The sequence below is a fragment of the Anser cygnoides genome, chromosome 5 (assembly GCF_040182565.1).
Source record: "Anser cygnoides isolate HZ-2024a breed goose chromosome 5, Taihu_goose_T2T_genome, whole genome shotgun sequence".
NCBI lineage: Eukaryota > Metazoa > Chordata > Aves > Anseriformes > Anatidae > Anser > Anser cygnoides.
This window is the reverse complement of record NC_089877.1, coordinates 36,553,251-36,580,668: the sequence shown is the minus strand read 5'-3', so window position 1 is coordinate 36,580,668 and position 27,418 is coordinate 36,553,251. Positions and strand designations below refer to the sequence as shown.

General features: G+C 60.7%; 4 protein-coding genes across 5 annotated transcripts; 2 read left to right on the top strand and 2 right to left on the bottom strand.

Moving 5' to 3' along the window:
* Positions 1-66: 66 nt before the first annotated feature.
* Positions 67-17,035, bottom strand: DDB1 (damage specific DNA binding protein 1). Its single transcript, XM_066998808.1, has 27 exons — positions 16,902-17,035; positions 16,162-16,310; positions 15,946-16,062; positions 14,494-14,715; positions 11,249-11,363; positions 11,043-11,140; positions 9,525-9,683; positions 9,035-9,118; positions 8,739-8,855; positions 8,270-8,372; positions 8,034-8,109; positions 7,846-7,954; positions 7,491-7,669; positions 7,230-7,393; positions 7,031-7,138; positions 6,456-6,663; positions 5,888-5,983; positions 5,518-5,629; positions 4,812-4,935; positions 4,285-4,449; positions 3,830-3,924; positions 3,496-3,666; positions 2,412-2,521; positions 2,033-2,202; positions 1,573-1,675; positions 960-1,083; positions 67-803 (listed from the first exon to the last, which is right to left on the bottom strand). Exons 1-27 carry the CDS (start codon positions 16,960-16,962, stop codon positions 720-722), a joined length of 3,423 nt encoding a protein of 1,140 aa, XP_066854909.1. The 5' UTR covers positions 16,963-17,035; the 3' UTR covers positions 67-719.
* Positions 17,008-21,461, top strand: TKFC (triokinase and FMN cyclase). Its single transcript, XM_066998849.1, has 18 exons — positions 17,008-17,136; positions 17,773-17,913; positions 17,986-18,175; positions 18,253-18,363; positions 18,437-18,618; positions 18,694-18,772; positions 18,970-19,059; positions 19,173-19,207; positions 19,284-19,368; positions 19,443-19,532; positions 19,641-19,757; positions 19,931-20,050; positions 20,153-20,290; positions 20,474-20,580; positions 20,675-20,778; positions 20,862-20,895; positions 21,003-21,092; positions 21,196-21,461. Exons 2-18 carry the CDS (start codon positions 17,908-17,910, stop codon positions 21,346-21,348), a joined length of 1,731 nt encoding a protein of 576 aa, XP_066854950.1. The 5' UTR covers positions 17,008-17,136; positions 17,773-17,907; the 3' UTR covers positions 21,349-21,461.
* Positions 21,462-22,299: 838 nt separating this feature from the next.
* On the bottom strand, positions 22,300-25,277 carry CYB561A3 (cytochrome b561 family member A3). Of its 2 annotated transcripts, none has more exons than XM_066998861.1 (6): positions 24,828-25,277; positions 23,837-24,045; positions 23,552-23,760; positions 23,322-23,476; positions 22,622-22,784; positions 22,300-22,465 (listed from the first exon to the last, which is right to left on the bottom strand). In XM_066998861.1, exons 1-6 carry the CDS (start codon positions 25,181-25,183, stop codon positions 22,442-22,444), a joined length of 1,116 nt encoding a protein of 371 aa, XP_066854962.1. In that variant the 5' UTR covers positions 25,184-25,277; the 3' UTR covers positions 22,300-22,441. The 2 variants fall into 2 exon arrangements, with proteins under 2 accessions (XP_066854962.1, XP_066854963.1); XM_066998862.1 differs by lacking the exon at positions 24,828-25,277 and adding an exon at positions 24,341-24,473.
* On the top strand, positions 24,445-27,326 carry TMEM138 (transmembrane protein 138). The gene is made up of 5 exons (XM_066998897.1): positions 24,445-24,580; positions 25,337-25,571; positions 25,660-25,831; positions 26,716-26,791; positions 26,935-27,326. The coding sequence occupies exons 2-5, from the start codon at positions 25,444-25,446 to the stop codon at positions 27,045-27,047; spliced, it is 489 nt and encodes a 162-aa protein (XP_066854998.1). The 5' UTR covers positions 24,445-24,580; positions 25,337-25,443; the 3' UTR covers positions 27,048-27,326.
* The last annotated feature ends 92 nt before the right edge of the window (positions 27,327-27,418 follow it).

Here is a 27,418-nt window from a genome sequence, read left to right as displayed (position 1 = left end):
GGCATGCAGAGCGGGTACTGCCACCCCTGCTGTGCCGATGAGGAGCTCAGCGCCAGGAGACAGACCTTTCCTCTTGGACTACTTTATTTGGTAAAACTCAGACTCCACAACTGATTGAGCTTCCCAGAACTTCCCTCCCTGAGCAAGCCACAGATCCTGTGGAGAGAGAGGAGCGTGCTGTCCCTCTTAGCTTCCTTATCCAGATGTAAAGAGATCTTCCCCCTCCACGTCTGCAGGTCTCACCAGCCCCTCATGAATCCTCCAGCCCTCGCCCTCACCCTAGAGGCAGCTTTGCTTCCCCTTCCAAAAAAAATACAACGGATCAAAAAGAATTGAAAATGAAACCAAAAGCAGGAAAAAAATTACTAAAGACAACAGTGAAGAGTGAATCCAGGCAAGGGCATCGCATCAGCCGAGTGCTACTGGTCACCCAACAAGAGCGACGAGCGAAGCCCAGCTCTGGGTCAGCAGCTGAGTCCGTAGGATTTGTGAATCCAAGCTGGCAATGACGTGGTGCCTGGCCAACGACCACCCCCCCCCCCCCCCCAAATCCCTAGCAAACTGGCTCCCCTTCCAAAACTCCTTCTCCCACCTCCCCTTGGGCAAGTGCCACCCGCCAGTGTTCAGTGCAGCCAGTCAGGGGTCTTCCAGCTGCAGGCGGGGAAAAGCCTCCCTTGCTCGATGGGGAGGAAGGTGCTAGGGAAGGACCCCGAATCCTGCTAGTGGATCCGGGTCAGCTCCTCCACGATCTTTATCAGGTCATCTACGGTGGCCTCCCTCTTCATGCCACTGCCGTCGTCAATCTGCATGGAGAGAAAAGGCATGGGAGCGTGGAGACAGCAGCAGGTGCAGAAGAATGCATGCCCTCGTAGGAGGGCACGTCTTCAGTGCAGGCTGAATTTCTGAGCGGGGTTCCTACCGCTAGTTTCATGAGCCCAAGCTCGTATCACCCATCTCACCTGCAAGTTTGCCACCACCTCCTGCATCTTGGGCCTGCTGATGTCCAGGAAGCTTTCGATCAGGTCACCATCAATGAACCCCGTAGCTGGTTCTGTCTTGCGCTCCGTGTGAAATGACCTCCAGGTGCCACTGTCAAGGAGCCAAACCCACACGGAGTAACACCAACCCCAGACCATGGCTGGAAAAAACCTCCCCCCACTGCGTCCACAGCAGTTGCCTGAGGCAGACTGACCACACTGCCTCAACAGGACCACAGAATTTGTGCCACGCTTTTTAGGGCTGTTTTATGCACAGCAGACCTTGGGGTCTTGATATTAATGCACGTGCTGTTCCTCAAGCACAGTAAGCTCCTGCGATCAGACCCCCAAAATCTGCAATATTACAAAGCCAATTTTGTCAAACCCTTCAAGATACACCCCTTTACCACATGGGCGTCTCTTGCAGCACAATGCCCTGATCACCTGGCAGACACACCACCCCCCTCTCCAGCTGACACATGCTCTCCCCAAGGTGTCCCAACAAAGACAGGCCTTCAACGCCCCCCGCCCCGATTCACAAGCCAGCCCCCAGCATTTGCTGGTGCAGGCCCCTGGCTGGACCACAGAAGGATATAAGGAGTGCTCGATCTTGCCCACGCTCTTGATGACTTTGTTCAGCCTGTTCTGCATGTCCAGCAGCAGGTTGTACCAGCTCTCCGACAGCGAGGTCACCAGGCCTGCAAAGGACAAAATGGTGATGAGGGCTCAGGGCTCAACCCAGGGCATCCCAGGGAACCTGGGGCCACGCTGCTGCGGCTGCCAGCAGGCAGGGAGCAGATGCTGCTGGACTGGAGCTGTACTAAAGGTGGTGCCTGAGAGGGCTGGGATAAGCAAGGGCTTTCAAAGAAATCCAGAGCAATTTCCTCTCCGGAAGCTCTCCAGACAGAAAAGTAGGTTTTTGAGGACAGTATGGCACAGAGCACCGCTAGACTGATGACAGAGAACGGAGACACAAGGAAACCCCAGACCAGGTCAAGCAGCAGAGAAGGGGACCTGCTACCCTCCTGCTCGAGGTGATTCTCCCTGAGCCTTACCTATCATGCCATTGACTGTGCCAAAGAGAACTGATCCTTGTGTCGGAGTGGATGTCTCGCCAAGGTTCTGCATGACCAAGGACCCGTGACAGAAGACGTTGACAAACTCTCCCAGGTGGGACAGCCCCACTTCCTGCAAGTGCTGGCGCTCCTCGTCAGTCGTGGCAGCACTGAAACCCAAAGCACCCTGCTCAGTCTGTGCTGGGGTGACAGGTGAACTCCCCCCGCTCCTGTCTCACATCTCCTCAGAGCTATGCATGCTTCTGACCACTTTCCTGCCTGACACGCCTCTGTAGCTGTGATGCTGAGGGGACCAGAAGGCCCCACTGCCCCGTCCCTCCTGTCACACGCTGCCACATCCCCCTCCTAGCCAGCCCACCTGTCCTTCTGGCACACAAACAGGTTGAAGGCGTTCTCTGCTCCTAAGAAGTTGTCGTCATCCAGGATCTCTACGGCACTCATCCAGTTTGGATTGAAGTCCCGGGCAATCTGGAAGAAGGCAAAAGGAGATGCAGTATGGTGCACAGACAGCCTGCCCTGTTAACAAACATCCTCATTCCACCCAACACCCACATTTGGGAGCAAGGTGGGATCCAGTCTGCTCTCTGCTGCTGGATGAAGAAGCTGAGCAAAAGGCACCAACTGCCTTGGTGGAGACAGCCCTGGCCTAAGTGGCACTCAGATGATGCCAGGGCAAATACTGACAAGCCCATGCCAAAGCCGTTCTCACAGTTTAAGCGCGCGGATCGCCCCACTGCCTGGTCCAGCCCCCAGCTGTGCTGCATTTGCTGACAGACGCAGCAATGGTCTCAGTGAGCCATCCCGAATGCACAACAGGCTATCTGGGTGGCAGCTTCCCATTCCTGGCAGGTGACAAGCACACCTCCCGAGCCTGCACTTCACAAGGCTGCTGGCACACAGCTCAGCTCCTCAGGAGCCCAGGGATTTGTCCCTCCAAGAACCACATAGATCTGCCTAAGAGAATGTCACCAGGTGACCCTGTTCTCTGTGCACAAACCTACATCATTGTATTCCAAGGGCTGGCAAGTGTGGTGAGCCAGGCTCCTCCATTTACTGCCATCAACACCATTTCACCTGCCCAGTCTTCTGGAACAGGTAATGCAGACTCCCAGCACCTCTTTGACCAAGTGAACATTCTTCCTGAAGAATGTACCTGTTAGAACTCTACTGTTTGTAATCTGAAATTGTCTATATGACTAATGTTCTAAGTTCTAATGTTTGGTAGTTAGATACCATTGCAGAAACTGTCATATCTGTTTTAAAACTGCAGTTCAGCCAAAACACCCCTTGTGTTGATGGCTGACAGAAAACAGTATCTTTGGAATTGTCTGATAAATTACAGCACGTACGCATCTGAAGCGATAAGAGAAGTGAAGGCCTCTTCTTTCTTGAAGACCTTTTCCAACCTAAATGATTCTATGACTATCCAACACCACTGGTACCTCCTCAAAGTTTCCTTCCATGGGCTTGTACGCAAGGAGCAGGACAGATCGCATCAGATCTCCCACAAGGATGAAGTCTCCCTTGGTCTTCAGGTAGAGCGCCATGATATTGTTGTAATGGTTGCACTCTGTGCGCAGCTCCTTCTCAGCTGTCCACTCATACAGGCGCACCTGAAGGAAGGGACACGACTCCTGAGCTAGAATGGACACCCATGCCAGCCAGGACATGCTTCTCCAACAGAGACTGGGGACCCAGCTGACAGGCACAGGGCTGGACAGCTTCCAGCTCTGAAACGTGCTCGCGAAGCAAGTCAGGGTCTCGTGAGAGTCCTACCGTGCTGTTGATGCTGGCTAACAGCTTCCCGTTGAACTCCACCATGGAATATACAGCTCCCTTCACCTCCTTTTCAGCCAGGCTCTGCAGTTTCCCTGGAATCAATCCACAGAGTGCCAAGTTATGTGCATCGTGCTCCCAGGGGCCAGGAGGCCTTGAGGTGGGGTTCAGACAAGCTGCCTTAAATACTGCTCTCTCTAGAAACTGTCTCAGAGGATCTGTGGGCAAGTAACGCAGGAGCAGCAGGACAGCAGGGGGCAGACACACACAAAGCAAATCCCAGAATCTGGTTCTTGTGAGGGATTCCTGGGTTCCTCTGGCAGACGGGGGAAAGGGGACATGCTGTGATGACCCACAGCAGTGACAAACCGCTACAGATCCTGTCTGGGGACAGCTGGATCTCTGACTGCCCTCATGCAGCTAGACCTGGCCACACAAGAAGACCTTGCTCTTACCATCAGAGTAGTGGAAGACAACGATGCGGCCCTGCTTGGGCTCTGCCTCCTCAGGATACACCATGGCAGTGCCCACAATGAAGTAGGTGTTTGGATCCTTGCCGAGCTTGCAGGAGACCAGGCTGAGGGCATATTCATTTTGCAGAAACTGGTGAGCATGAAGCACTGTGCAAAGAGAGAAAGGCAGAAACAACTGGGTCCCCTGGGTCCCAACAGGCAGCACCCCCATACAGGAGCAGAGCAGTTTGTCTAGGGACGGCTGGAAACTCAGGACATGAACAAGGTGCAGAGTCAATGGCTGCCTGGAGATCCCCTCACCTGTTCCCTGCCACCACCTCATGCCATCAACAAATCACTACACCTTAAACCCATGACGTGTGGCTGATGATCTTCCAGAAAAAATGCTGACTGAAGGAAGTGTATGAGATCACAGCTTTGTGAAGGTCACAGGTATCAGCCACACGCTGATGAGCTTGTTTTGGAGGGGAACACTGGATGAGAGCGTGGGCAGCATTTGGGGCTGGTACCTTCGAAGGTGTGCTGATCTATGATGAGCAGGTTGTGCACCTCCACCTCCTCTCCAAAGGACGTCTCGTGCGGTGCTGTGCTGCTGGAGAACAGCTTGCTGGTACTGACGCTGCTGGACAGGGCCTAGGACACAGAAAGGCAGGTCACATCCTCATGCTACTTGGCACGTCCTCATGCTGCACCACGAAGGCTGAGACAATTGGGGACCAGAAGGATGAATGGGAGAGAAGGAGCTCCCTGGGCTTGAGGAATGGGGCACACTCCCTGCACCAGTGGATTTACATGATATGCAAGGCAGAGGCAGCACTGTTGAGCAACAGCATTAATAGAACAGTTTACACAGTGTTGAAGCTCCCACCACAGCTTTTGCCTGAAGGGGACTTGTGTCTGCACCTTTGAGAGAAGGAAACCACTCGAGACCAAAGAGAAGCCTATACAAGGGACTGAAGGAGCTGTGTTCGAAACAAAGATGATCAGACAGAACAGTGAGCATGCTGAGGCTGCCAGAGAGCAGCACAGAGAGACCTTGACACCACCACAGAGACATCTTACCACCCCATCTCCTCCCAGGCTGCCAGAGGGAGAGCTTGTACTCAGAGCTTTGGAAGAGAAGATTGTCAAGGAAAATCTGCAACATGGTTTGGCCTAAGGAGCTACAGTACCCACAGCCCAGAGCTCAGGGACGACCTAGCAGTTACCCCTCACCTGGGTGCTGGCGCTGGGTCTGAGCGCAGTGGTGCCCCCACTGGCATCCTGCACCTCGATGCGACTTGACAGCACGCCAAAACACTGTGATACCTCTTGGTAGCAAATTTTCCTGCAGGACAGAGAGCTGTGTGAGCAGCAGTGCCAGGACAGGCCACTCCAAGGAGAAACTGCAAGGAAAGAGCCGCTTCCTTGCACAGACTACTCTCAGCATATGCCACTGATTTGGTCTGTGTGCTAAACTGAGCCTGCAACAGGAACACTGACTGCAGAGCTTGCCTCTCCCCATGGCGAAATCTCCCCCCAGTCTTGTCCTGTGCAGCAGAACAAGGGCCCCTCGAACCAGACTCCCTTCCACTGCTCGGCTCACCTGGGTGATTCGTAGAGGGGAACCGTGCGGATGTGCAGCTTCTGGATCTCGTCGATGGTGCCGATTGTCAGAGTGCTGTTATTGGCCAGTGCCAAGCTGTACAGGAGGAAAACTCAGCAATGGGGCTTGTAAGGCAGGCAGTGCAGCCAAGAATCTCCCTCCTCTTCCCACCCCCAAAATTGCTAGTCATTGGATCCCCTTCCCATACTGTGCAGATCCAAGCAGGGTGGCCAAATTAGTGCAGCATCTAGGATTACTGATGCACAGAAGAGAGGGACAAATGCTTAAGAGACAGGACCACGCACACCTGTGTTCTCATGTGAGACCCAACAAGCAGCACAAGGGACTGATCATTACCCTGGGAGAATCCAGGGCCAGGACTGCTGTATGCCATGAGAGTATTGATGGAAAAAGCTCTCCCACTGATCAGAGTCAGGCATACTTCTATCCATGACCTGGTAAGATGGAGCTCCAAGGCTGAGCAGCCCACCCTGCGCCTCGTTTATGCCAGTACAGAGTCTAAAGCTCCCCCCGCCGCTGTGTCACGCAAGGCAAGGTGCAGGCTCACCTGTCGGGATACCCATCCGAGTTGAGGGGACACATGTAGTTCACCTCCTTCAGGTTGACGTTGGAGAAAACCAGCTTGTGGTTACTGCTGTAGATGACGGTGGGGCGGTCAGAGCAGGCAAACACGTTGGTGGTGGACAGAGAGCGGAAAGTCCTCAGGACAGTGGGCTGGGTCCCAAGGGTCACCTTTTTGCGGTCACTCAGCAAGCCTGCAGAAGAGGAGCACCGGTGTTGGGAGCTGCCCCAACAGAGCTCGCAGGAGCAGGACAGCAGAGAGTAATGTGGCTGTGACATGCTGGGAAGAAATGAGTGCGAGTAAATCCATCCTGCTGGCAGCAAAGAAATGGATATAAGCATCAATCTCCTTTCTCTGCAGTCCCCTAGAGAAATCCACCAACTCACAGTACCCACAGCCAGTCCCACGTGAGCACAACCATCTCACAGTGAGAAAGAAGTAACTTGGAAGGAGAGCGAGATCTCCAGAAGGATGAAAAAAAAAGTACATCAAGCAAGTAAGAGGGCATACATCCAGCCACCTTCCCAGGCAGCCCACTCGGTGCTAGGCCCCATGGTTACCTGTCTCGAGACTGAGCCCAAAGTAGAAGAGCGCCCCATCTCCCAGGGCACACAGAAGGTAATGGCTGCTCTCAAAGGTCGTCATCAGGATGGAGCGAGGGATAATTTCTGCAGGGAACAGAAGAAGAGAAGAAGGCTGATGTCACTCACGGCTCAACTAGTTCAGTCCCTGCTGCCACCAGCCCCAGGAGAGCCCTACCTCCGCCCAGCATCTCTTTGTGCAGCAGCTCAAATGAAGGCAGCTTCAGGATGCGGGCGGAGATGTCAGTCCAGAGCCCGATCGCACACAGTGGGGACATGCCATTAGTGTCCCCCAAAGGAGTGATGTCCAGGCAGGCGACTTCATGCTCCATTTCTGTGCAGCTGGCAGGAAGGAGAAATCAGACAGGAGTCAGCCTGGAGCCCGAGGACAGACAGTAGAGGCTGAGAGCCTGTGGGGCAGGAGGAGACTTGCACTCACCTGATCTGCCTGAGCTCCTGGGGTCGGATCTCCAGGTAGTACAGGGCTCGTCCCACAGCCACCACCACCTGGTTGCTGTTACAGGAAGCCACGCTGATGTTCTTCCCGTTGGGCTCTTTCCACTCGCTCACCAGGGCTTTGGGCTCCTGACTGACCAGTCTCACAGAGGCAGAGGTGATCTGAGGAGAAAGAACACTTCTGCTCGGAGCCGGGACAACACCTCACTGTTTACATCTGCCCAAGGAAGTACTGCAGCCCCTGCCATGATGCGCAGCACAGATATAAATTACCTCCACAGAGGAGAAGGGCTATGGAGTGAAGATGAAAAAGATGTCTCCTCTAGAAGGAGAATTACCTGGATCAATTGCTGATGTGCCACATTGCCACAGAAGAAAGTCTGCTGATCATCCACAAACCCTGTGAGCTCCGTCTCTTCTACCTCCTCTCCGTTTAACATAAGAACCCTAAAGGGAAAGGGAGATCCTGTTAGGTCACGCTCCAACATGCGGCCGAGAGCATGGCTCAGCCTTAACCCCACCTTACCTGGTCTGGCCAACAAAGGACAGCACCAAGGTATTGTCCGTCTCACGATGACAATCCGACCTCAGGGGCCACAAGCCTGCAACAGAGAGGCCACGTGCTCACAGTAAATATTACAAAAGCTGATGGGTGGAAGTCCCCCACCCACACCCCAAACCTCAGTCTGCTCACAAGAAATGTCCCCACTGGGCCCTCTCAGGTCACGGGGTGTATCAGACAGCACCAAACAGCTCACGCACCTTTAATGCCCGGCAGGTCAATGCTGGCATGCTCGTGAATCCCAATGCCGTTCCGGATGATCCGTAGCGAACCCTCCTTAAACGCACCTGAGCACGTGACCAGCTGGAAGAAAAGCAGATATTTACCACTTGTTGCTGGGAAGCACCCCCACCACTCCTTGCAGTGACAGACTCGGGCCAAGATGGGGCCCCCATCTTCCTTGCTTCTCAGAGGAAGTTCTTTGGCAGCTGACCATTCCCCATTGCAGGAGAGGAAACCCTTCCTTGTTAACAGGGGTGCCCAAGAAGAAGCCCTCCCACTCATAACCACTCTTCAGTGCAAGACCTCAAAGCCTTCCCTGCACCACGATAAGACTTTTAAATCTCCAATAAATGGATTTCAGTCTTTTCCTTTCATGGACACCCTCCACACACCTTGCAGGCCCAGACATCCCTGGGACAGAGAACCTCAAGGCAGAATCAACATTACCTGCCCTTGGCCTTGTCTTTCCAGGTCTACTACACACATGTCGACGATGGGACCGAGGTTGGTGAAGGTCTCCATAGCCACTACATAGGAGCCCTGCTCATTGCTGTCCACGTTGAGCTACGAACAAACACAGTCATTGGTTTCCAACAAGAAAGGTCAAGTGGAAAGCAGAGGGTAGACAAGGAAAAGAAAGGAAAGTTTCCACCCAGCGTATACACCTCTTGCAAACAGGATGAAAGCAGATGTACGAATCCTGTCTGAACACGCAATTAAGCCAGCACAAGGCCCCCACTTACCTTCACAAGCTGGGAATCCCCAAGCCGAGAGCCAACAAACACCACACCGTTGTCCAGGTAGGTCAAGCACTCTGCAATGGATGTCTGGGAATTGCAAAGAGACAGATGAACCACCCTTAGCATGAAAAGGGCTCTGCCATGCCTCCCAAGCACTACATCTGAACTGCAGCCAAACAGAAAGACCCTGGACACAGGGGAGGAATTTAAGCCCTTTGTAGAACTGCCAGTGTCCAAACTTCTCCCAGGGATGGTGTGCAAACACCCTGCAAAAACCCATGAAAATGCTGTAAATGTTCGAGTGCCCAAATCAGGAATTCCCCAGGCCAAATCCAGCAACTGAAAGTTTGGAGCTAACAGCTGTGGGGAGTGAAATATCACTCCAACCTGGGCTCCAAAGAGACACCACTCCTGCCATTCGGCTGTCTGCAGAGCCCCGCGACCCTGTGGTGAGAAGCAGCAGGGCCACTGCGCTGACGTGGCAGAGTCCTACCTCACCGAGCAGTTCCACACGCAGGTCCTTCAAGGTGACCGTGCCGTCCATCTGTTCCTCCTTCTCCAGAAGCAGCATGAAGAGGCGTCCTTCCATGTCCCCCAGCAAGTAACGGGACCCATTGGGATCCACGCGGTTGTGGCACACGATTGTACTTTGCTACGTGCAAAGCAGGAAGTGTTAGGAAGCCACTGAAACGGCACCACCTCTGTACACGCCAGAGGGGAACAACCACATCCACAGCACACCAGCTGCTTGCTGGAACCACAGCCAAATCCCACACCAGGGCACTCTTCCTGCATGGAGGGAGAGGGCTGGATTCACCCCGTAATCAACTGTAGCAGCAAACACAGCCAGAAGCTGTGGGCAAACAGCCTCGCTTTCGGTAACTAGAAAGCGTTTCATGTTCCTAAATAACACGTCCCTAACTCGTTCATAGCCCAGGGACGATGCCATCAGAACACCTGTTCTTCTAATGCTGAGCCTTTCACAGGTGTGTTGCAGAAATGCTGCCTGGGACCCGAAGAGCTCTGAGCCTGCTCCATTTCTGGACAGAAGCTCTGCAGACGTTTTGCTCTGCGGGGTAGATGCTGCCTGGCCTCCTGCTTACGTCTTTGGTTTAAAAACCCTGATCTTGCAGATCTTCACTGGATGCAAGCATTCTACTGGCCTCAAGACCCAATGTGCCTGCACTCTGACTGCAGGTCAAGGCAGTTTTGTACATCAGCAGAGTGTGGGAGAGTTGCTCTACTCACTCCAGTATAACGAACCCTCCAGCACAGAGCCCCAGCAGTGGTCCAGTAGCCTGTAGGCGTTCACGCAACAATTAGTTTTTTTTTTTTTTTTACCTAAGATTTATAACTCTTTTCTAGCCCATCATTATTTCCCGCTTGAAAGGACCTTTTGATCATAGCTCTTTCAGCCCTGAGCAGCACCTCAGCCGTGCCATTTGTGCTTCCTGTACCGTTTAAATGTGGGAGCTGGCCCGTCCCGCTGACAGAAACCACAAGCTCAAGTTCCATCACAAACTGTGTGAGTCTTTTTTCCTTTGAACAAGTGCCCCAATCATACATCGGTGGACTCAAGTCTCCAAGGGGCTCATTCATATCTTTCGCTGCCTGAACTGAAACCAGGCTCTGGCCTGGACCAATGCCCAAACCACTCACTACCTCCTAATTAATCCCTTTCTCTGGGGCCCTAACGGGATTTCAGCTTTACTGCAGCCATTTCCGAGTACTCCACAGAGAGCAGAGCCACATACGACAGTGCAAGCACACGCTGACATCCTTACAGGGACCACACGGGTCCCTCAGCCCTCCAAAACGCAGATCAGCCATCGTGCAAAACGCCTAGGCTCACCAAAGCTCTGGGAGTAAGTGGCCCTACTTGGCCACACCTGGAGACCAGAAGAGTTTAAATTCCTGACTACAAGTGGCCCAGCACCCTCCCAGCACCTGCAGACATGCCTGAAAACAGAGGAACTACAGGAGACAATTCTAGACGTCAGCAGTTGCTCACCTTGATGATAGGTGGAGCTATAGCAAGGTATTTATCTCCGTTGTGATAGGTGATGGACTCCTGCCCAATGATGATTGCACCTCCAAAAGGCTCTGGCACTGTGCAGGGGAGAAGAGAAATGTCTTACCAGAGAACTTGTGCAGCACAAACGAGGTGTTCAGCCTCAAGGATCGAACAGGAGGGAAGATTTTACACAAAGGACTGACCTGCGATGACCATGGAGGCTTCAGCCTCTACATTCTCCTGCTTCCAAGGACCTTTGTTGAACTCCTTCTCGCGCAGAGACACCTCGTACGTCTTGACATGCCGACCCTGAGGGTCCTGAAAGAGAAGGCACAAATGACCACGGACACCGACAACAGCCTTGTGCGCACAACAGCAGAGGCTCCTGAGGCTGAGCTGATGAGAAACCACAAAGCAAGGCAGCGCTGCCCCGTCTCCCACGAGAACACCATCGCCCAGCGACCAGAGCTGCTGAGCCTTGCCATCCTGCCCACCAGTTCAGGCTGCAGCTGCACGTGGGTCTGAACGCACGCACCCTCATCCGCATTTTCCCTAAATTTATCTGTATGTAGCACAACCTTTAGATAAATCCCTGTGCCAAAAGAGACTGGAAATGATTTTTCCATTTTTATACCCACGAGTGATTTTCTGGGCTTCGTACTCATCTGACGCATGGCTCTCTGCAGATCTGGGTATGAGTGGCACTGCACGGTACTGCCACCGCCTCCAGCTCCAGCAAGGCGCTCAGGAATTCAGCTCTGCTCTAATGGCGCAGGTGCCAGAGCAGCTGAGTGCCCAGCTCAATGCTCCTCAGCCTTTTCAGCCTGGTTTCCTGAGGCAACAATCTGCTTGCTTGCTGAACAATCCTCCGGCGTCTCTGCCGTTCCAGCAATTCCCACCCTGGTGGGCAATTTCAACCAAACCTGAGAGGGAACAGAGGCCTCGGAGGCAGAGTCCACGTGGAAATAAAGGGTATAGGAAAGGAGGTCCGCACTAACAGGCACTTGGGAACCCATGTAGGGGACACACAGGACCAATGCCCAAACCACTCACTACCTCCTGATTAATCCCTTTCTCCGGGGCCCACAACGGGACACACGAGCAGTCAAGGCACAGAGAAGTCTTTGATCGTAACCCACTGGCCTATTTCACGCCTCAAAAGCCGAGACGAGGCTCTAAGCCACGAGGAACCAGGTTTCCTTAGAGACGTCGTTCGCAGAACTACTTTAAAAGAGCTGTTCATCTTTTTATTTATTATGCCTTACCACTTTCCAGACCTAAGTAAAAGTGGGTTTTGCTCCCTGTGGCTGTTGGCCCTGTAAGCAAACACTCACAGGAAAGCCGGGTACCTCCTGGCTCACCCCTCAAAGCCTCTGAGCTCAGCAAACCCTCACCAACAGCACTCGGCAGCCCGACGTCTGGGTGCGGCAAGAAGCAAAGAGCAGCGCCAGCGGACAGAGAAGGGGAAGTCGGGGGGAGAAACGGATCCACGTGGAGGAGAGAGATGAGGAATTAGCACAACCAGAGCATATCCTGTACGTGTTAAAGCTGAAGCGAGGCTGTTAGAATGGCAGAAGTGTTGTTAATGTGACTTTGGCATTTCTGGACCTTTTTACTCCACACAACAGAAGTTCTCAAGTCTTTTTTTTCTTTTTATTTTTTTTTAATAAACTTGCTCATTTTTGTATCTTCCTCTGGTTTCGTATCTACACAAGAATCATCTCAGACACTCAATGCTGTTCTACTTGATCCAAATCCTGTGATAATGATTAATAAATTGAGAAGGAATCAGGGAAAGCAGCAGCTTGGAAATGTTCCCCCCTCCCCACACACACAGTCGGACTCCCAGGAACCAAAGCAAACCCAGCGTTTTACATAAGGCCTCGTGAGTCAGAACTCGCATCTCACTCCTGCTGCAAGGGTAAAATTCATCTATTAGACATGGAAATGGATAATTTACTCTATCTGTACAATACCTGTTTATAACTACCAATGAATTTGCTGCCAGTTCGTCTGTAACATAAATGTGCCAGATTCCTTGAGATAAGACCCTTTTTACTAGCTGACTCTGCAGGATGACCAAGCTCCTCCTTTAGGATGCTCTTGAGGACCGAGTGGAAACTTGTGCTTCTGTCCAGGCTCTGACACAGAGTTTAAGAATTTGGCCAAATCACCGTCCCTCTCTGCCTGTTTCCCCACCTGACGACGGCAGCAGCACAAATCGAACCCACAGGGGCGCTCACCACTCCTCCGAGCTGCGCACCCCCACTGCCAGCTTTGGGGACGTCACCCGTGAAGCAAGTCAAAACCACGAAGAGCATCGCCAGCCGCTCTTGCTGCGTATTTCTACAGCGAAGACAGGCTAAAAGAGCTTCCCTTCTGACACCAAGCTGCAAAGTGTCATGGGATAAAAATAGGGCTCCATACACGCTCCTTGCTCAGACAAACAAGGACTGCCACGTGTTCTGAAAGCTTGTTTGGAGGCCAAGGGAGAGCTGAGAAGTGTGCAGATGAGAAGAAAGAGCACAGGTAGCCGCAGGGCAGGGGGAGAGCACTGGCCTGACACAGGGGGTCCGGGCTGCTCTCCCGAACCCTTACTTACACAGCAACAAAGCGATGTCTCCCAGGTCTTTCCTCACTAACTGTTCAGTGGGGTTCAAGAGCACCCACCTCTCTTGAAAATAACAGCAGGGGCTTTTGAAAACAGGGAAAAATCAGACCCTTGCTACCATGTGGTTGCAGCTCCCATGGTATGAGTTTGCCCCCACGACCACAGCGGAGTTGAACTGAATTCACACCGGGTCCTGTGCTGTTGTCGCAGTAGCTCCCAGCCAGGCACCAGCTAGCGCCGGCTTTGACAAAGCAAAGATAATCCCTCGGCCAGCCAGCACCGCAAAGCCTCTTTGGTTCAAAATAAAGTGTTCAGAGAGAGGCTGACGAGCACTGCCTCTGTGAAAACCCAGAGGTTACGGCCCCTCTTTTCACTGCTGGAGTAGCCTCTCAAATACCACCAAAGACAACACGTTGCCTTTTTGAAGAGAAAGGATGAAGTCTCACAGCCGTGTTTGTAAGAAGCAACTGAGCAGGATCTGATCCACCTCCACTGGAAGGACCCACGTGCTCCTCTTAATCCTTTAGCACAGAAACAGTCCCCCCCGGAAGCATCAGCTGCCCAGCTCTCCTGGGGGAGAGCATTTCTTTGCCTCTCCCAGAAATGGAAAAGCACAGCACAGAGGAACACAGGTTTTCCTCAGCTATGAAACGAGCCTGCAGGAGCCAGCAGTGTCTCTTACCCTGCCCACTCAGCCACAGCACTGCTTTCCGCAGGCTCCAGGACAACACGAGTGCTCCAGCCACTTTGGAAAACCTCTGGAGACCTTGGCTCATGCAGGTCAGCCCAGCAACCTCCAGCACCCTCTGCCCGAGTCACCGATGGAGAACAAGGTACCTGGTAGACAAAGCAGATGGTCGGGGCCTGGCAGCCGTAGAGGAACTTCACATCGATGACCTGGAGCTCTTCCAGGCGGATGTTAAAAGCTTTTAACTCCTTGTTCTCCCGGTCCAGGGGGATGACCTTGAAGAGGCCATCGTAGAGCCGCAGGCCAATCATCCGGCACTCCGGGTCAATGATGCCGATGATCCCGGTCTCCGAGGGACGACCGATGCGATCCTGAGCAGGAGACATGGGGAGATGGGAAACAGAGTGACCAGCGTTAGAAAGAGATCCCTGCACGGGACTCGGGAACAGCAGGTAGAAGAGCTACCACCCCTCCGCTGAGGAAGGGCTCCCCCCACACCTCCAGCGGATTTAAAACTGCCTGGCAAGCCAGAGGCAAGTCGCGCGTCTTCTGAAGCAGCAGGTCCTTTCCACCAGGGAGCCCAGCAGAGCTCCCGCTGCACGCGGCTACCCCGATCACACCGCACTGACTCCTGGAGCACCTCCAGGGCGGCGGGAGATGGGCGCTCCAGGAGCAGAACCCGCAGCTGGCTTTGTAACCCCAGCTCTCTGCGGAACGACCTCAGCGCTCCCCGCTGGTGTGAAGCGCTTTGATATCCGTGACCAAAACCCACCCTCCGAAAATCCAGCGCTGTTATCGCCCTCCCGCAGACCCCTCGGCTTTGCTTGGCGGGGGCTGATATCAGCATCTCCACATATCACGAGGAAGAACCATGGCACGGGAAGATTAAGTACGTTTCCCCCAAACACACCAACACCTTACTGACAGGACGTGCCCACCTACGCTTCCTGCCCGTAACCCCCTGCTCAGCTTCGCTAACAGTACCTCAGCAGAAGCTCAGCACCTGGAAACAGATGGGAGATATTTTGGCTTGACAGCTGACAGAAATCATTTGGATAAAGAATAACAAAAAGCCAAAAGGACACGTGGATCTTTGACCTGCTGGGAAGGCGTGATTTTAACCAGAAAAAAAAAACAGAACGGAGCACACCTACAGTTATTAAGCTCACTGTACAGCCACAAAGGCAAAAGTAACTTCAGCAGTCGTGCTTCTGGTACGCAGCATGTAGGTACTGGTCACAAAACACCAGAAGAGCCATTTTTGAGAAAAAAAAACACTACCTGACATTGAGTTTTGAGTACTAAACCTCTTTAAAGTTGGAGCATCTCAAATCAACCTTATTCTTCTGCAAACTGTTCTAAGAACACAACTGGAGCTGTGTCCTCAGTCCCTGAGGCTTGCTCACTGGATCAGAAAACCTTTAGAAATAACAGCGCCAGCAGGTGAACCCGGCTAGGGTCCCCTGTAGGTGAAAAATCCCAAATATCCAGGCGGACGCCTGTCACCTGGATGCACCTCTGCCACTAACAAAGCAAATCTGTCCCCAGGGAAGAGAACCTGCCTCCTCCCAGACCCAAGCAGGAGCTGCAGCGTTGCTCACCTGCACGTTGCCGTGGGCGCGGGTGATAATGTCGATGCTGTCCCCGTTCTGCTTGTACTCCAGGATGCAGGCGTTGTACTTGGCCGTCAGGATGAAGAGCAGATCCTTGCTCTCGCCCTGCGAAGGAAGGGCCGGGGGGTGCCGTCAGGGGGGGGTGGCAGGGAGCGGCCCCACACCCGCATGGCAGGCAGCCCCCTCCCGCAGCAGCACACCCACCTTGGGGCGGAAGAGCTCCATGACGGCGGTCTTGCCATACATGCCCACCTCCTTGACGGGCCGCAGCCCCTCGGCCGTCACCACATAGATCTCCAGCCGCGTGTTCTTGGCGATCAGCAGGTTCAGGTCCTCCGCCGAGGTGAAGTGCCCTGCGAGAGAGAGAGAGAAGGGGGAGAGGCCGTCAGCCCCCACCGCAGCGGGGCGGCAGCTCGGGGTGCTCTCACCGAGCGAGCTCACAACCCCAGCCCGAGACCCCAACACCGCAGACACCACCTCTCCCCCAGCTCCCCGTCCTTCCCCAGGGAGCCCCCCAGCCACGGGCCCTCTCCACCCCCCCCCCCCCCCAAAACACCTCGCAGCGAGGCGAGACCCTGCCAGCCAGCCACCACCGCCGCCCCGCAGCACCCCAGCCCCCAACGCCCCACCGATACCCTCAGCTCCCTGAAACCTCAGCCCCCCGCCCCGAGAGGGGCACCGCTGCCCCCCCAGCACACCCCAAAAAAACCACAGCCCCCCAAGAACCTCAAGCCGCCCCCAGCCCCCCCCCGCGGCGCCCCCACTCCCTCAGCTCCCCCTCGAGGAACCCCGAGCCCCCCCCCGTCCCCCTCAGCACCCCCAGACCCCCGCCCCGCACCCCGGAGCCCCCCCGGGGGCCCCGCACCCCCCCGGCTGCCCCCCACCCCCCGTATCCCCGCGCCCCCCGGAGCCCCCCCCCCCCATAACCCCGCCGCCCCCGGTACCGGTAACGCAGCCGTTGACGGCCGTCGGCTTCTGGGCCGTGACCACGTAGTTGTAGGACATGGCGGCGGCGGGGCCCGGCCGGGCAGAGCGCGGCGCGCACCGGGAGCGGGGCCTCGCGGGGCCTCTCCGCCGCCACCGCCACCGCCGCCCCTTCCGCCCGCCGCCGCCGTGACGCCAGCGGAAGGGGCCGCTCTGCGCCGCCGGGAGGACCGCCGGGAGCAGACGAGAGGGCAGGTGGGGGGCGGCACCCGGACCCCCCCCCCCCCCCCGGACAGGGAGGGGTCCCTGCTTCTAGGGGGCGCCCCCCGGTCCTCCCCCATCCCGGGGGGGGGGGGCTATGTGTAGGGGGGCGCCCCCCGTTATCCCATGCGTAGGGGGGCGCCCCCTGGTCCCCCCCCATCCTGGGAGGGGTCCCCCTTTGTAGGGCTGCACCCCCCGGCCCCCATCCCCATCCCCAGGAGGGGTTCCCATGTGTAGGGGTGCACCCCTTGTTACCCCCCTCCCATCCCAGGAGGGGTCCCTATGTGTAGGGGGGCGCCCCCCAGTCCCCATCCCCATCCCAGGAGGGGTCCCGATGTGTAGGGACGTGCCCCCTGTTACCCCCCCACACCCTGGGAGGGGTCCCCATGTGCAGGGCTGTGCCCCCCGTTACCCTCCTCCCATCCCAAGAGAGGTCCCCGTGTGCAGGGGTGTGCCCTCTGGCACCCCCCGTCCCAGGAGGGGTCCCCATTTTAGGGGTGCTCCCCCAGGCCCCCCGCACTCCCCCTTCCTCTGCCCTCCCCGTGAGCCGCCCGGCCCAGCCCAGCCCAGCCCAGCCCAGCCGGGACGCCCCCGTCCTGCCGGGGGGGTCTGGACCTTGCCCTCCCTCAGCCCCCGGCAGAGTTTGGACCCAGGCCGAAGGCTGCGCGGGAGCCACAGCGCGGGGACAGCTGACGGAGCCGGGGAGCCCCGCGTCCCCCCCAGTGCCACCGGGACCTGCAGGAGCCGCTGCCCCACCACGCTGCCATGGAGGTGAGCCGGGGGCAGCACGAAGCCCCTCGCCCCGCTCCCCGTCCCGGTGACACCGCCTCTCCGTGCCCGCAGGCCTCCAAGAAGCTGGTCAGCTCGGTGGCCGGCTGCGCCGACGACACGCTGGCCGGGCTGGTGGCCTGCAACCCCGGGCTGCGGCTGCTGCGGGGACACCGGGTGGCCCTGCGCACTGACCTGGCCGCCCTGCGGGGACGCGTGGCCCTGCTCTCCGGGGGGGGCTCCGGCCACGAGCCCGCCCATGCAGGTGAGTGCCCACAGCCCCGCCGTGGGCTCGGTGCCCCCCCGGGCACCCCCGAACCCCCTGTCCCTGCTCCTCCACAGGGTACATTGGGAAGGGCATGCTGAGCGGGGTGGTGGCCGGCGCCGTCTTCACCTCCCCCGCCGTGGGCAGCATCCTGGCGGCCATCCGGGCGGTGACGCAGGCTGGCGCAGGTATGGGGACGCGATGGGGCACTGGGGAGGTTGGCGGCCGTGCCGTCACCTAACCCCCTGCCCCTCCCCGCAGTGGGGACCCTCCTGATCGTGAAGAACTACACTGGGGACCGGCTGAACTTCGGGCTGGCGCTGGAGCGGGCACGGGCAGAGGGGGCTGACGTGCAGATGGTGGTGGTGGGGGACGACTGCGCTTTCACCACCCAGAAGAAAGCTGGGCGCCGCGGGCTGTGCGGCACCGTCCTCGTGCACAAGGTCCGTGGGGTCCCCTGGTGCCCCTAGGGGGGACGATGCGCAGGGGTCCCTCACCCATCACTGCCCCCTTTGCAGGTGGCCGGGGCCCTGGCTGAGGCGGGGGCAAGCCTGGATGAGATTGTCAAGAGGGTGTCGGCGGTCGCCAAGGCCATGGGTACGTGCACGGGACCCTCCCCAGTGGCAGATAAGAGGCACCGGCACGTGGTGGACTTCAGCCCGAGCCGGGCATCCCACGTGCCCGCAGCGTGGCTGGGGCATGGTCACGTTCCTGCCTCCCCGTGTGGCTGCCTGCGTGCCCACCGCCTGCCCCGAAATCTGGCACGCATCCCTCCTTCTCCCCGCCACCTACAGGCACCCTGGGGCTCAGCCTGTCCCCGTGCAGCGTCCCCGGGTCCAAGCCCACCTTCCAGCTGGCTGACGATGAGATGGAGCTGGGGCTGGGTGAGGAGCTGCCCCCTTGCCTCCCCCCTGTGCCAGGCTGCTGGCGGGCATGGGGGCCACGTGCCCCTCGGCCCCGGGCGTCAGCATGGGGTGACGCTGCCCTGTCCCTGCAGGGATCCACGGCGAGGCGGGCGTGCGCAGGATGAAGGTGAGCAGCGTCCCCTCGCCCTGCTCCTCTCCCTGCCCCCCTGCCCTGGCCTCATGGTCCCCTGCACCCCTGCCAGGTGATGCCGGCGGACGAGGCGGTGGAGACGATGCTGGCGCACATGACAGACCCTGCCAACGCCTCCCATCTGCCCCTGAGCCGCGGTGAGCCCTCGTGTTTCCCCGGGCACCCCCTGCACGTGCAGGGCAGGGGCCTCACTCTGCTCGCTGCCTCGCAGGTGCTTCTGTGGTGCTGGTGGTGAACAACCTGGGCGGGCTGTCCTGCCTGGAGCTGGGCATCGTGGCTGGCGCTGCCGTGCGTGGGCTGGGTGAGTGTGGGGGCACCCTGGAGCCCCCCCTGGCTTTGCCCTGAGCCCTCTGCTCCTGAGGACCCTTCCTGCCATGCCACCTCGCTCATGGCCACCCTTCCCTTGCAGAGAAACGAGGAGTCCGCATCGCCCGGGCCCTGGTGGGCTCCTTCATGACGGCGCTGGAGATGGCCGGGGTCTCCCTCACCCTCATGCTGGCAGACGAGGAGCTGGTGGGGCTGATCGGTGAGCGCCCGCAGGCGGGGAGGTGGCACGGGACGTGCGCGGTGGCCCTGGATGCCGGCACTCGTGGGCACACGGGACCGGTGCCCGGCCGCTGGCGCTGCTGGATGCGGTGTCATGGATTCAGCGGCTCCTGCTGAGCTGGCACTTGCCTCCCCCCTCTCCGGCTGCTCTAGATGCCGAGACCACGGCCGTGGCTTGGCCCAACCTGGTTGCGGGGCCTGCCGTGAGCCAGAGACCGGAGGTGCCGGCACCGAACGAGGGACCAGAGACTGCTCAGCAAGCGCCCAGCACAGGTCAGGGCAGCTGCGGGAAGAAGCCGTCACCGCCCTGTGCCTCAGCTTCCCTGCCTCCCCTGAGTTCAAGGCCAGGCAGGGGGTGACGTCTCCTCCCTGCAGGGCCTGGTGCAAAGTGGGTGCAGCTGGTCCTGGAGCGGGTGTGCAGCACCCTGCTGGGCCTGCAGGACAAGCTCAACGAGCTGGACCGCGCGGCGGGCGACGGGGACTGCGGCCACACACATGCCCGGGCTGCGCGAGGTGCGTGCCAGCCATTGCCCGGGCCACGGTACCCCCGCTGCCCCCTCGGAGGAGCGGGGGCCGCTCCACGATGTCCCTTGGTGGGGAGTGAGGACCCCCAGGCCACTCTGCCCACCTGGGGGCAGGGTCCCCCCACGTTGCTGGGTCCCCACAGCCTCCCCTCTTATCCCCTCTGCCCCGCAGCCATCCAGGAGTGGGTGCGCAGCCGGCCCCCGCCGGCGGCCCCAGCCCAGCTCCTCTCGGCCCTGGCCGACCTGCTGCTGGAGAAGATGGGCGGCTCCTCCGGCGTGGTGAGTGCGGGGCGAGAGGAGGGAGCGCGGATGCGGACCCCCGCTGTCCCCCCCGCTGCTGCCGCGGGCGGTGACGGGGCCGGTGTCCCCGCAGCTCTACGGGCTGTTCCTGACGGCGGCCGCCCGGCCCCTGCACAACCGCAGCGACCTCCCGACGTGGGCTGACGCCATGGACGCCGGCATCGAAGCCATGCAGCGGTGAGTGCGGCGGGACCCCCGCGGGACCCCCCTCCCCACAGCCCCTCCGCGGGCCCCTGCCAAGTCCTATGCTCGCCACGCAGGTACGGAGGAGCTGCCCCGGGGGACAGGACGATGGTGAGTGCCGCCGCGCAAGGGGAAGCGTGGCGGGGCCCCGACGCTGCCCGCCTGCTGTGGGTGCTGTCGGCGGCCCTGGCACTCAGCCCCCTGCCCGTGTCTCCCAGCTGGACTCGCTGTGCGCCGCGGCGCAGGCGCTGCACGCCCTGCGCAGCCCCGGAGCCGACCTGCTGACGGTGCTGGCCTCCGCCGTGCAGGTACGGGGACCGGGGGGGGACCTAGGGTGGGCAGAGCGGGCTGGGGACGGCTGCACCGGGCCGTGCTGGCCGCATCCTGAGCGCTCCCCGTTTCCCCCGGCAGAGCGCGGAGGCGGCGGCAGAAGCCACCCGGCACATGGAGGCTGGCGCGGGCAGAGCCAGCTACATCAGCTCGGCCCAGCTGCTGCAGCCTGACCCCGGGGCGGTGGCGGCAGCGGCTGTGCTGCGCGCCGTGCTGGAGGGGCTGCGGGGCTGAGGGGGGGCGGCCGGCCTGTGGCTGCCCCCCCCCATCCCCCCGGCTCCCCAGGGCGATGGGAGACGCGGCAGCACGCCCCGTGTACCCCCAATGAATATTTGCGGTCCCCCGGAGTTGGCCCAGAGCATTTTAACTCGTGCAGAGGGGTCGGGTGGTGGGGATTGGGCCCGGGGGGAGGCAGCTGGACCCTTGGGGCCACGTCCCCACGTCAAGGGGGGATGCAGCCAGCCCTGAACTCAGCCTGAGCGTGACGGCTGGGGAGGAAGGAAGCTGCCGGGCTACCCACGAGCCCTCATCTCTACCCCGTGGCTGGGTGGGGAAGCCATGAGGCTCACATGGCTGCACTCACGGGGTCTGGAGGAGGCTCCAGGAGGGGGGCAAAACAGGAACTTGAGGGCCGGGGCAGAGCTTGCCCTGCAGCGCGGGGCTGGGGGAACCACACAGCAGACCCAGAACAGGCTGAACATGAGGACTGGCCTGGGCTGCCCCAAAGGACACAGGTGCAAGAGCGCTGCGGAAGCCAGCATTTTATTAGGCGTCCCTGAGGGCTGCTGAGCTGGTCCCACCACCACACACACATCCCCGCAAAGGGTAAGGCACGGCGCGAGGGCTCCTGCCGTCCCCGTGGAGGAGACCGGGCTGGGGCAGCCCACGCTGTGCTGGGTCCCAGCACCGCCAGTCACGGGGTGCTCCTCTGGCGGCTTCCAACCTGACGAGGTGCCCGAGATGGCACCGCAGGGCTCAGGGGCAGCCGATTTGGCACAGATCACGGTCCAGGCGCGAGGGGACAGCTGGACCCCGCAGGAGCTGGCAGGCAGAGGCACGAGGACGCAGGCAGGAGCGCGGCGCTGCAGCTGCTCTTGTCCTGAGGCTGGCAGGAGGCCAGTGCTGGGCCTCAAGGGAGGCAAAGAGACGTCCCCACCGCAGCGGCATCTCTGCTGTAAGGCAGCTGACCCCGTTCTTCCCACCAACAGAAGAGCGTTGGGCACAGGCAGCCCGGCGAAGGCAAGGCGTCGGGGCAGGCGGGACAGCAACGGGGTCGGAGAGCTCCGGGCTGGCAGCCCCGGGACGGCAGGGACAGATCTCGGAGGCGTCAGCGCTCGGTGCCGAGCAGGGGCTGCAGGGAGACGGGGGTGAGCCTGGAGCCTGCGCTCCCCTGCCCAGCCCACCCCGGGGACGGACCAGCTGGGGCCGTGGTGGGAGGCAGACCCCCGGCTTGGCTCCTCAGAGCCCCCCTGGGAGCCGATGCGCAGCCCTGCAGCACTGCGGGTACCTGGCGCGTGTCCGTGGAGTCGTCCTCGGGGCGCTTCCAGTCTGGCTTGGCCAGGGCGCACAGCACCAGCACCCCGAACAGGACGATGAGGAGCCCCAGCACGTTGGCGAAGACGGCCTCGGGGGGCAGGCGGTTGTACGGCGTCGTTGCTGTCCCGTTCTTCCTGCGGAGGAGAATGGCAAGGCTCGCCTCGCTGTGCCTGCTGCGTGCCGCCCCGGGGGCTGCGGGCTGGCTCCGTGCCCCCAGCACAGCTTCACGTGCTACAGCGGGAACAACCCCGCTACGCCAGCAGCCCCGTAACACCGCTCCCATGGCCACCTGTCCCATCTGAGGCTGTGACAGTCCCCTGGCCCCTGAGGGTGCTGCTGCAAGGAGCTGCCAGCGGCTGGTATACAAAGCAGCACGGGGCTGGAGGTGACAGCTGGAGGGTTAAGACCCTTCCTTGACACGTCCAGCCTTCCCCTCAGCCCACATCACCCTTTATCCACCCTGCAGCAGGGAGCTGTGGTAATTAACCACGCACCTGGGCTGGGGGGAAAGTTTTCACTTCCCTTAGTTAAGCCCGTGCTTAGTTTCGGTTGATACCACTGCAAGCGCAGAGATAAAAATACAGCCCGAGCTGCCCAGCCTCTCTCCCTGCGGGGACTTTCCCCATGGTCGGTCCGGCAGAGCCCAGCCCAGCACCCGCTGCAACACTCACAGGCTGAAGAAGAGCTTCTCGTTGATGCCCGACACGCAGGATGCCACAGAGAGCATGAGAATGGTGGAGCCAAAGAAGACGTGGACGGGCTTGTAGAGGGCACGGAGCCAGGGGGGCGAGTAGGGCAGCAGGAAGGCGCTGAAGCCAGCCAGCCACTGCGGGGACAGGAATTGACGAAGGGAAGTTTGGGGGGGCTAGGACATGGGGGGAGGGCCGGAACACGCACCCACCTGGCAGGAAAAGAGCAGCACGGTGGCCAGCCCCAGCCAGCTGTGCAGCGAGTACATGTTGGGCGTCTTGGAGGCGTTGTGGAAGCCGAAGACGGCCACCAGCCCCACCACGGTGAGGCCGAAGGCCGTCAGGGCCAGGGCGCCGTGCAGGACCTTCCAGGGGAGCTTGGGGCCGCGCCAGGCGGCGGGCAGGCGGTACACCAGGGCCGCTGGCGGGCGAGAGGGGTCAGGGGGAGCCTGGGGGGGGGGGGGGGGAGCCGCCCCGCCCCGCAGTCCCCGACTCACCTGCGCCGTACAGCACCACCATGCCCGCCACCATCAGCACCGGGTGCCAGTTGAACATGCGGGCGCTGCCGTCCCAGGCGAAGCCGCCGCGCCAGTGCTGGCACCAGGCGCCGACGAAGGCCAGGCAGAGGAGCCCCAGGCCGCCCAGGAAGGCGCAGAAGGGCCGGAAGGGCACGGCCAGCATCGCTGCGGCGGGGCGGCGGCACTGCCTGGCGGGGACAGCGAGGTGCCGTCAGCCTCCCCGGCGCTTCCCTGCCCGGCTCCGGGCCGCGGGCAGGCACCCGGGGGAGGAGCCGGCCCGAAAGGGGAACCCCGCTGCGCCGGGGGGGGCGGCCCGGCCGCCAGGAACACACCTCCCGGGGGGGGGGGGGGGGAGCCCCGGGTGCCCCCCCCGTGCCCCCAGCACCCGCAGCCCCGTCAGCTCCTGCAGCCCGATCCCCGCAGGCACCTGCGGGCGCCCTCCGCGGCCCGGCCCCCCCCGAACCTGCCCCCGCCGCCCCTCACCGGCTGCGGGGAAGGAGCCCCGGGGCTCCCTCCGCCGCCCCCTCGCTCTCGCCCTCGCTGGGCGCCGCCATGTTGGCGGGGGGGCGGGGGGGCGCTCTGGCCGCCCGTCTCGGTGGTGCCCCCGCCCCGGGCCGGCGGGAGCCAGCGAGAACCAGCGAGAGCGGCGGCTAGAGCGGCCCCCGCGCGCTTCCGCCCCCCTCCCCGCGCCGTTGCCATGGAGACGCAAGATGGCGGCCGCGGGTGAGCGCTGGGCAGCGGGAGGGGGGCGCGGCGGGGGCACCCCGGCAGCGGCAGCACCGGGGGGCGCCGCGCACCGCCGGGACGGCACCGAGGGACCCTCGGGGGTGGGCCGGGGCCGCTCGGGGGTGGGGGAGCTGCGGGCCGGGGGGGCGATCCCCAGCCCCGGGGGTCCCCTGTCAGAGAAGGGCCCCCCCCGCGCCCCCGGCCCCGCGCCCCCGGCCCCTGCCTCACCCGGCCCCTGCCTCACCCGCGCCTCCCTGCCCGTCCCCGGGCAGCCCCGCTCCTGTGCCGCCTCCTCGGCTCCTCCTGGGCGAGCTGCTCCTTCGGGGAGCGCGGTCCTGCGGGGTGAGGTGACAGGGAGCGGTGCTGGGTCACGGCGTGCCCCGGCCCGGCCCCGCAGCGTGGCCTGCTCAGCGCCGCCGGGGAGAGGTGTGAGTAACCTGCCCGCACCCGCCAGGGCTCGCACGTCTTCCTCGTCCCTGCGTTTTTTTTCCTGGTTGCTCCGTGAAATCGGGGGCAGCAAAAGCCCTGGAGGGTGGGAGAGAGCAACCTTGTTTGTGAGAGCCCAGCTGGCGGAACAGGGGCTGGAGCAAAGCTTGGCATCTGTGCCAGGAACCGTCAGGATGTGCTGTGGCTTTGACGCTGCTTTGGGTTTCCTGGCTGAAGAAGGTCGCAGGGTTCAGGAGCTGCCCCCCCACCCCCGTTGTGGGGGGTTGCGTCCAGCCCTACCAAGCAAAACCTCCGCTCCCCCCTCAGGTGCCAGCTGTAGGGAGCGGCGATGCTGAGCCGCCGGCGCCACACCATGAGCTGCCTGCACCTCTGGGGATGCCGGGGCTGAGGGCTCCAGCCCCCGGGGAAGGAGGATGCTCCAGACCAGCAACTACAGCCTCGTGCTGTTCCTGCAGTTTCTGCTGCTGTTCTACGACCTGTTTGTCAACTCCTTCTCAGAGCTGCTCCGCACAGCCCCCGCCGTCCAGCTCGTCCTCTTCATGTGAGCGCTGGGCGGGCAGGGCGGCGGGGCAGGAGGGCCGGGCTCTCCTGCGCCACCGGGGTCTCACCGCGCCTCTCCTCTCCCTCAGCATCCAGGACATCGCCATTCTTTTCAACGTCATCATCATCTTCCTCATGTTCTTCAATACCTTCGTCTTCCAGGCTGGGCTCGTCAACCTCCTCTTCCACAAGTTCAAGGGGACCATCCTGCTGTCCGCAGCCTACCTGGCGCTCAGCATTTCCTTCCACGTCTGGGTCATGGTAGGCTGGGGGCTGCCTGCTTCTCTCAAGGGCATGCGGGCAGCAGCCACCACCCCCTGCTGCCTTCTGTCTCTCTCCCAGGAGAGGCAGGGCACGGTTTCCCACTGCTGGGGACGTTATGGTGTGCCCCCATCCCTTTTGTCCCCCAGGGGTTCCCCGCCTGCCCCCTGCCGTAGCTATCGGGCTGGCAGGGAGCTGCCGCATCCCGGCCCCCGCCCTCAGCATTGAGACCTGCTGCAAAATCCTCTTTCCCCAGGGAAAGCGTGCTGGCTCTGGCTGCGTGCTGCCACAGAAGCCCACGCTGAAGTGATCCCTGCTGAAGGCTGTGGCGGCAGCTCCCAGTTTACCTGGGATTAATCCCCAGCAAACGCCCACGCAGGGAGGCGGGGGGCAGCCCCCTTCCTGCTGGCATCAAGCCCCAGGGGTTCCCGCTCTGTCCAAGCAGCGTTGTCCCCTTCTCTCCCCCGTCTCAGCCCCCCTGTCCCAGCTGCCAGTTCCCAAAACGAGCAGCTGCCGGGCCCTGCCCAGCCCCTCCTCTGCAGGGCTGGGGCGAGGGCTTGTCCCCACCCTGCTGCCCCGGGACCGGGGTAGTGCCCGGGGCTGGCCCGGGGCTGTCCTGCCCACGCTGTCCGGGCAGGGGATTGATGGGGATTTGCAGGGATCTGAAGCGTGAAGCCAGAATAGGTCCTGGCTCGCTGGCCAAATCCCCTGAGCTGCTTAACCTTTGGGGTGCGGGTGCTCCCGGAGCCAGCAGCATCACATGGACCCGCGGGGCACAGGTCCAGCCCCCGCCCGCTGGGATCAGCGGCGTGCCAGGCCGCAGGAGCCAGAGGTGCTGCCCCCAAGCTGACGCACGGGTTCTTCCGTGTCTTTGTCCGTGTCAGAACCTGCGGTGGAGGGACTCCAGCCGCTTCGTCTGGACCGAGGGCCTGCAGACACTCTTTGTTTTCCAGCGGCTGGGTAAGGGCTCGCCTTGGCTGGGGCAGCGGGACCAGCCCTGCCTGGGGGGACTGGGGGCTCTCGGAGGCCGTGTGGGCACCCCCGGCCCTTCTGGCCGTAACCCCAAAGGCGGGGGCCTGCCCTCACCTCCCTCCCTCCCGCAGCGGCCGTGCTCTACTGCTACTTCTACAAGAGGACGGCGGTGCACCTGGGCGACCCCCTCTTCTACCAGGACTCGCTCTGGCTGCGCAAGGAGTTTGCGCAGTTCCGCGGCTGACGGCACCGCTCCAGCTTGCGGCCCCTCTGCAGCTCCTCGCCCCGAGGGACGGATCCAAGAGGCCGGGGGGACTTGGCCAGGCCCCTAAGCTCCGGCCCAGCTGTGCTCCTCAGCCTTCCGGTGCCCGGGCCTCCTGCTGGCGCTGGCACGGCTCACGCGGACAGCAGGGAGCGGCAGGATGCTCGCGGTGCGTCCTGGTCCGCCCCTGCGCCACAGCCCCTGGTGGGACTTGGGAGTTTTTGTGAGTAGTAAAGGAATAAACTGGCTGCGTTTTCCAGAGTCTGTCTGTGCGGCCCTGGCGTCTCCTGCCCTTCCCTTCCTGCCGCGGCCAGCGTCCCTGCCTGTGCCTGGAACTGAGGGGAGAGCAGGAA

Bases quoted from the DNA above. Each gene is read 5' to 3' on its own strand.
- TMEM138 (XM_066998897.1), top strand. From the start codon at position 25,444: ATGCTCCAGACCAGCAACTACAGCCTCGTGCTGTTCCTGCAGTTTCTG. The intron at 25,832-26,715 runs GTAGGCTGGGGG...TGTCCGTGTCAG, and splicing joins CCTTCCACGTCTGGGTCATG to AACCTGCGGTGGAGGGACTC. The intron at 26,792-26,934 runs GTAAGGGCTCGC...TCCCTCCCGCAG, and splicing joins CTTTGTTTTCCAGCGGCTGG to CGGCCGTGCTCTACTGCTAC.
- DDB1 (XM_066998808.1), bottom strand. From the start codon at position 16,962: ATGTCCTACAACTACGTGGTCACGGCCCAGAAGCCGACGGCCGTCAAC. The intron at 6,664-7,030 runs GTAACCATGGGG...CCTCTTCTGCAG, and splicing joins TGGGCTCAGTCTCGAGACAG to GCTTGCTGAGTGACCGCAAA. The intron at 5,984-6,455 runs GTGAGCCTGCAC...CCTCCTGTACAG, and splicing joins TCGGATGGGTATCCCGACAG to CTTGGCACTGGCCAATAACA.
- TKFC (XM_066998849.1), top strand. The intron at 18,176-18,252 runs GTGAGTGCCCAC...GCTCCTCCACAG, and splicing joins CCACGAGCCCGCCCATGCAG to GGTACATTGGGAAGGGCATG. The intron at 19,533-19,640 runs GTGAGTGTGGGG...CTTCCCTTGCAG, and splicing joins CGCTGCCGTGCGTGGGCTGG to AGAAACGAGGAGTCCGCATC.
- CYB561A3 (XM_066998861.1), bottom strand. From the start codon at position 25,183: ATGCCAAGCTTTGCTCCAGCCCCTGTTCCGCCAGCTGGGCTCTCACAA. The intron at 23,761-23,836 runs GTGAGTCGGGGA...CTCGCCCGCCAG, and splicing joins GGTGGTGCTGTACGGCGCAG to CGGCCCTGGTGTACCGCCTG. The intron at 23,477-23,551 runs GTGGGTGCGTGT...CTGTCCCCGCAG, and splicing joins TGCTGCTCTTTTCCTGCCAG to TGGCTGGCTGGCTTCAGCGC.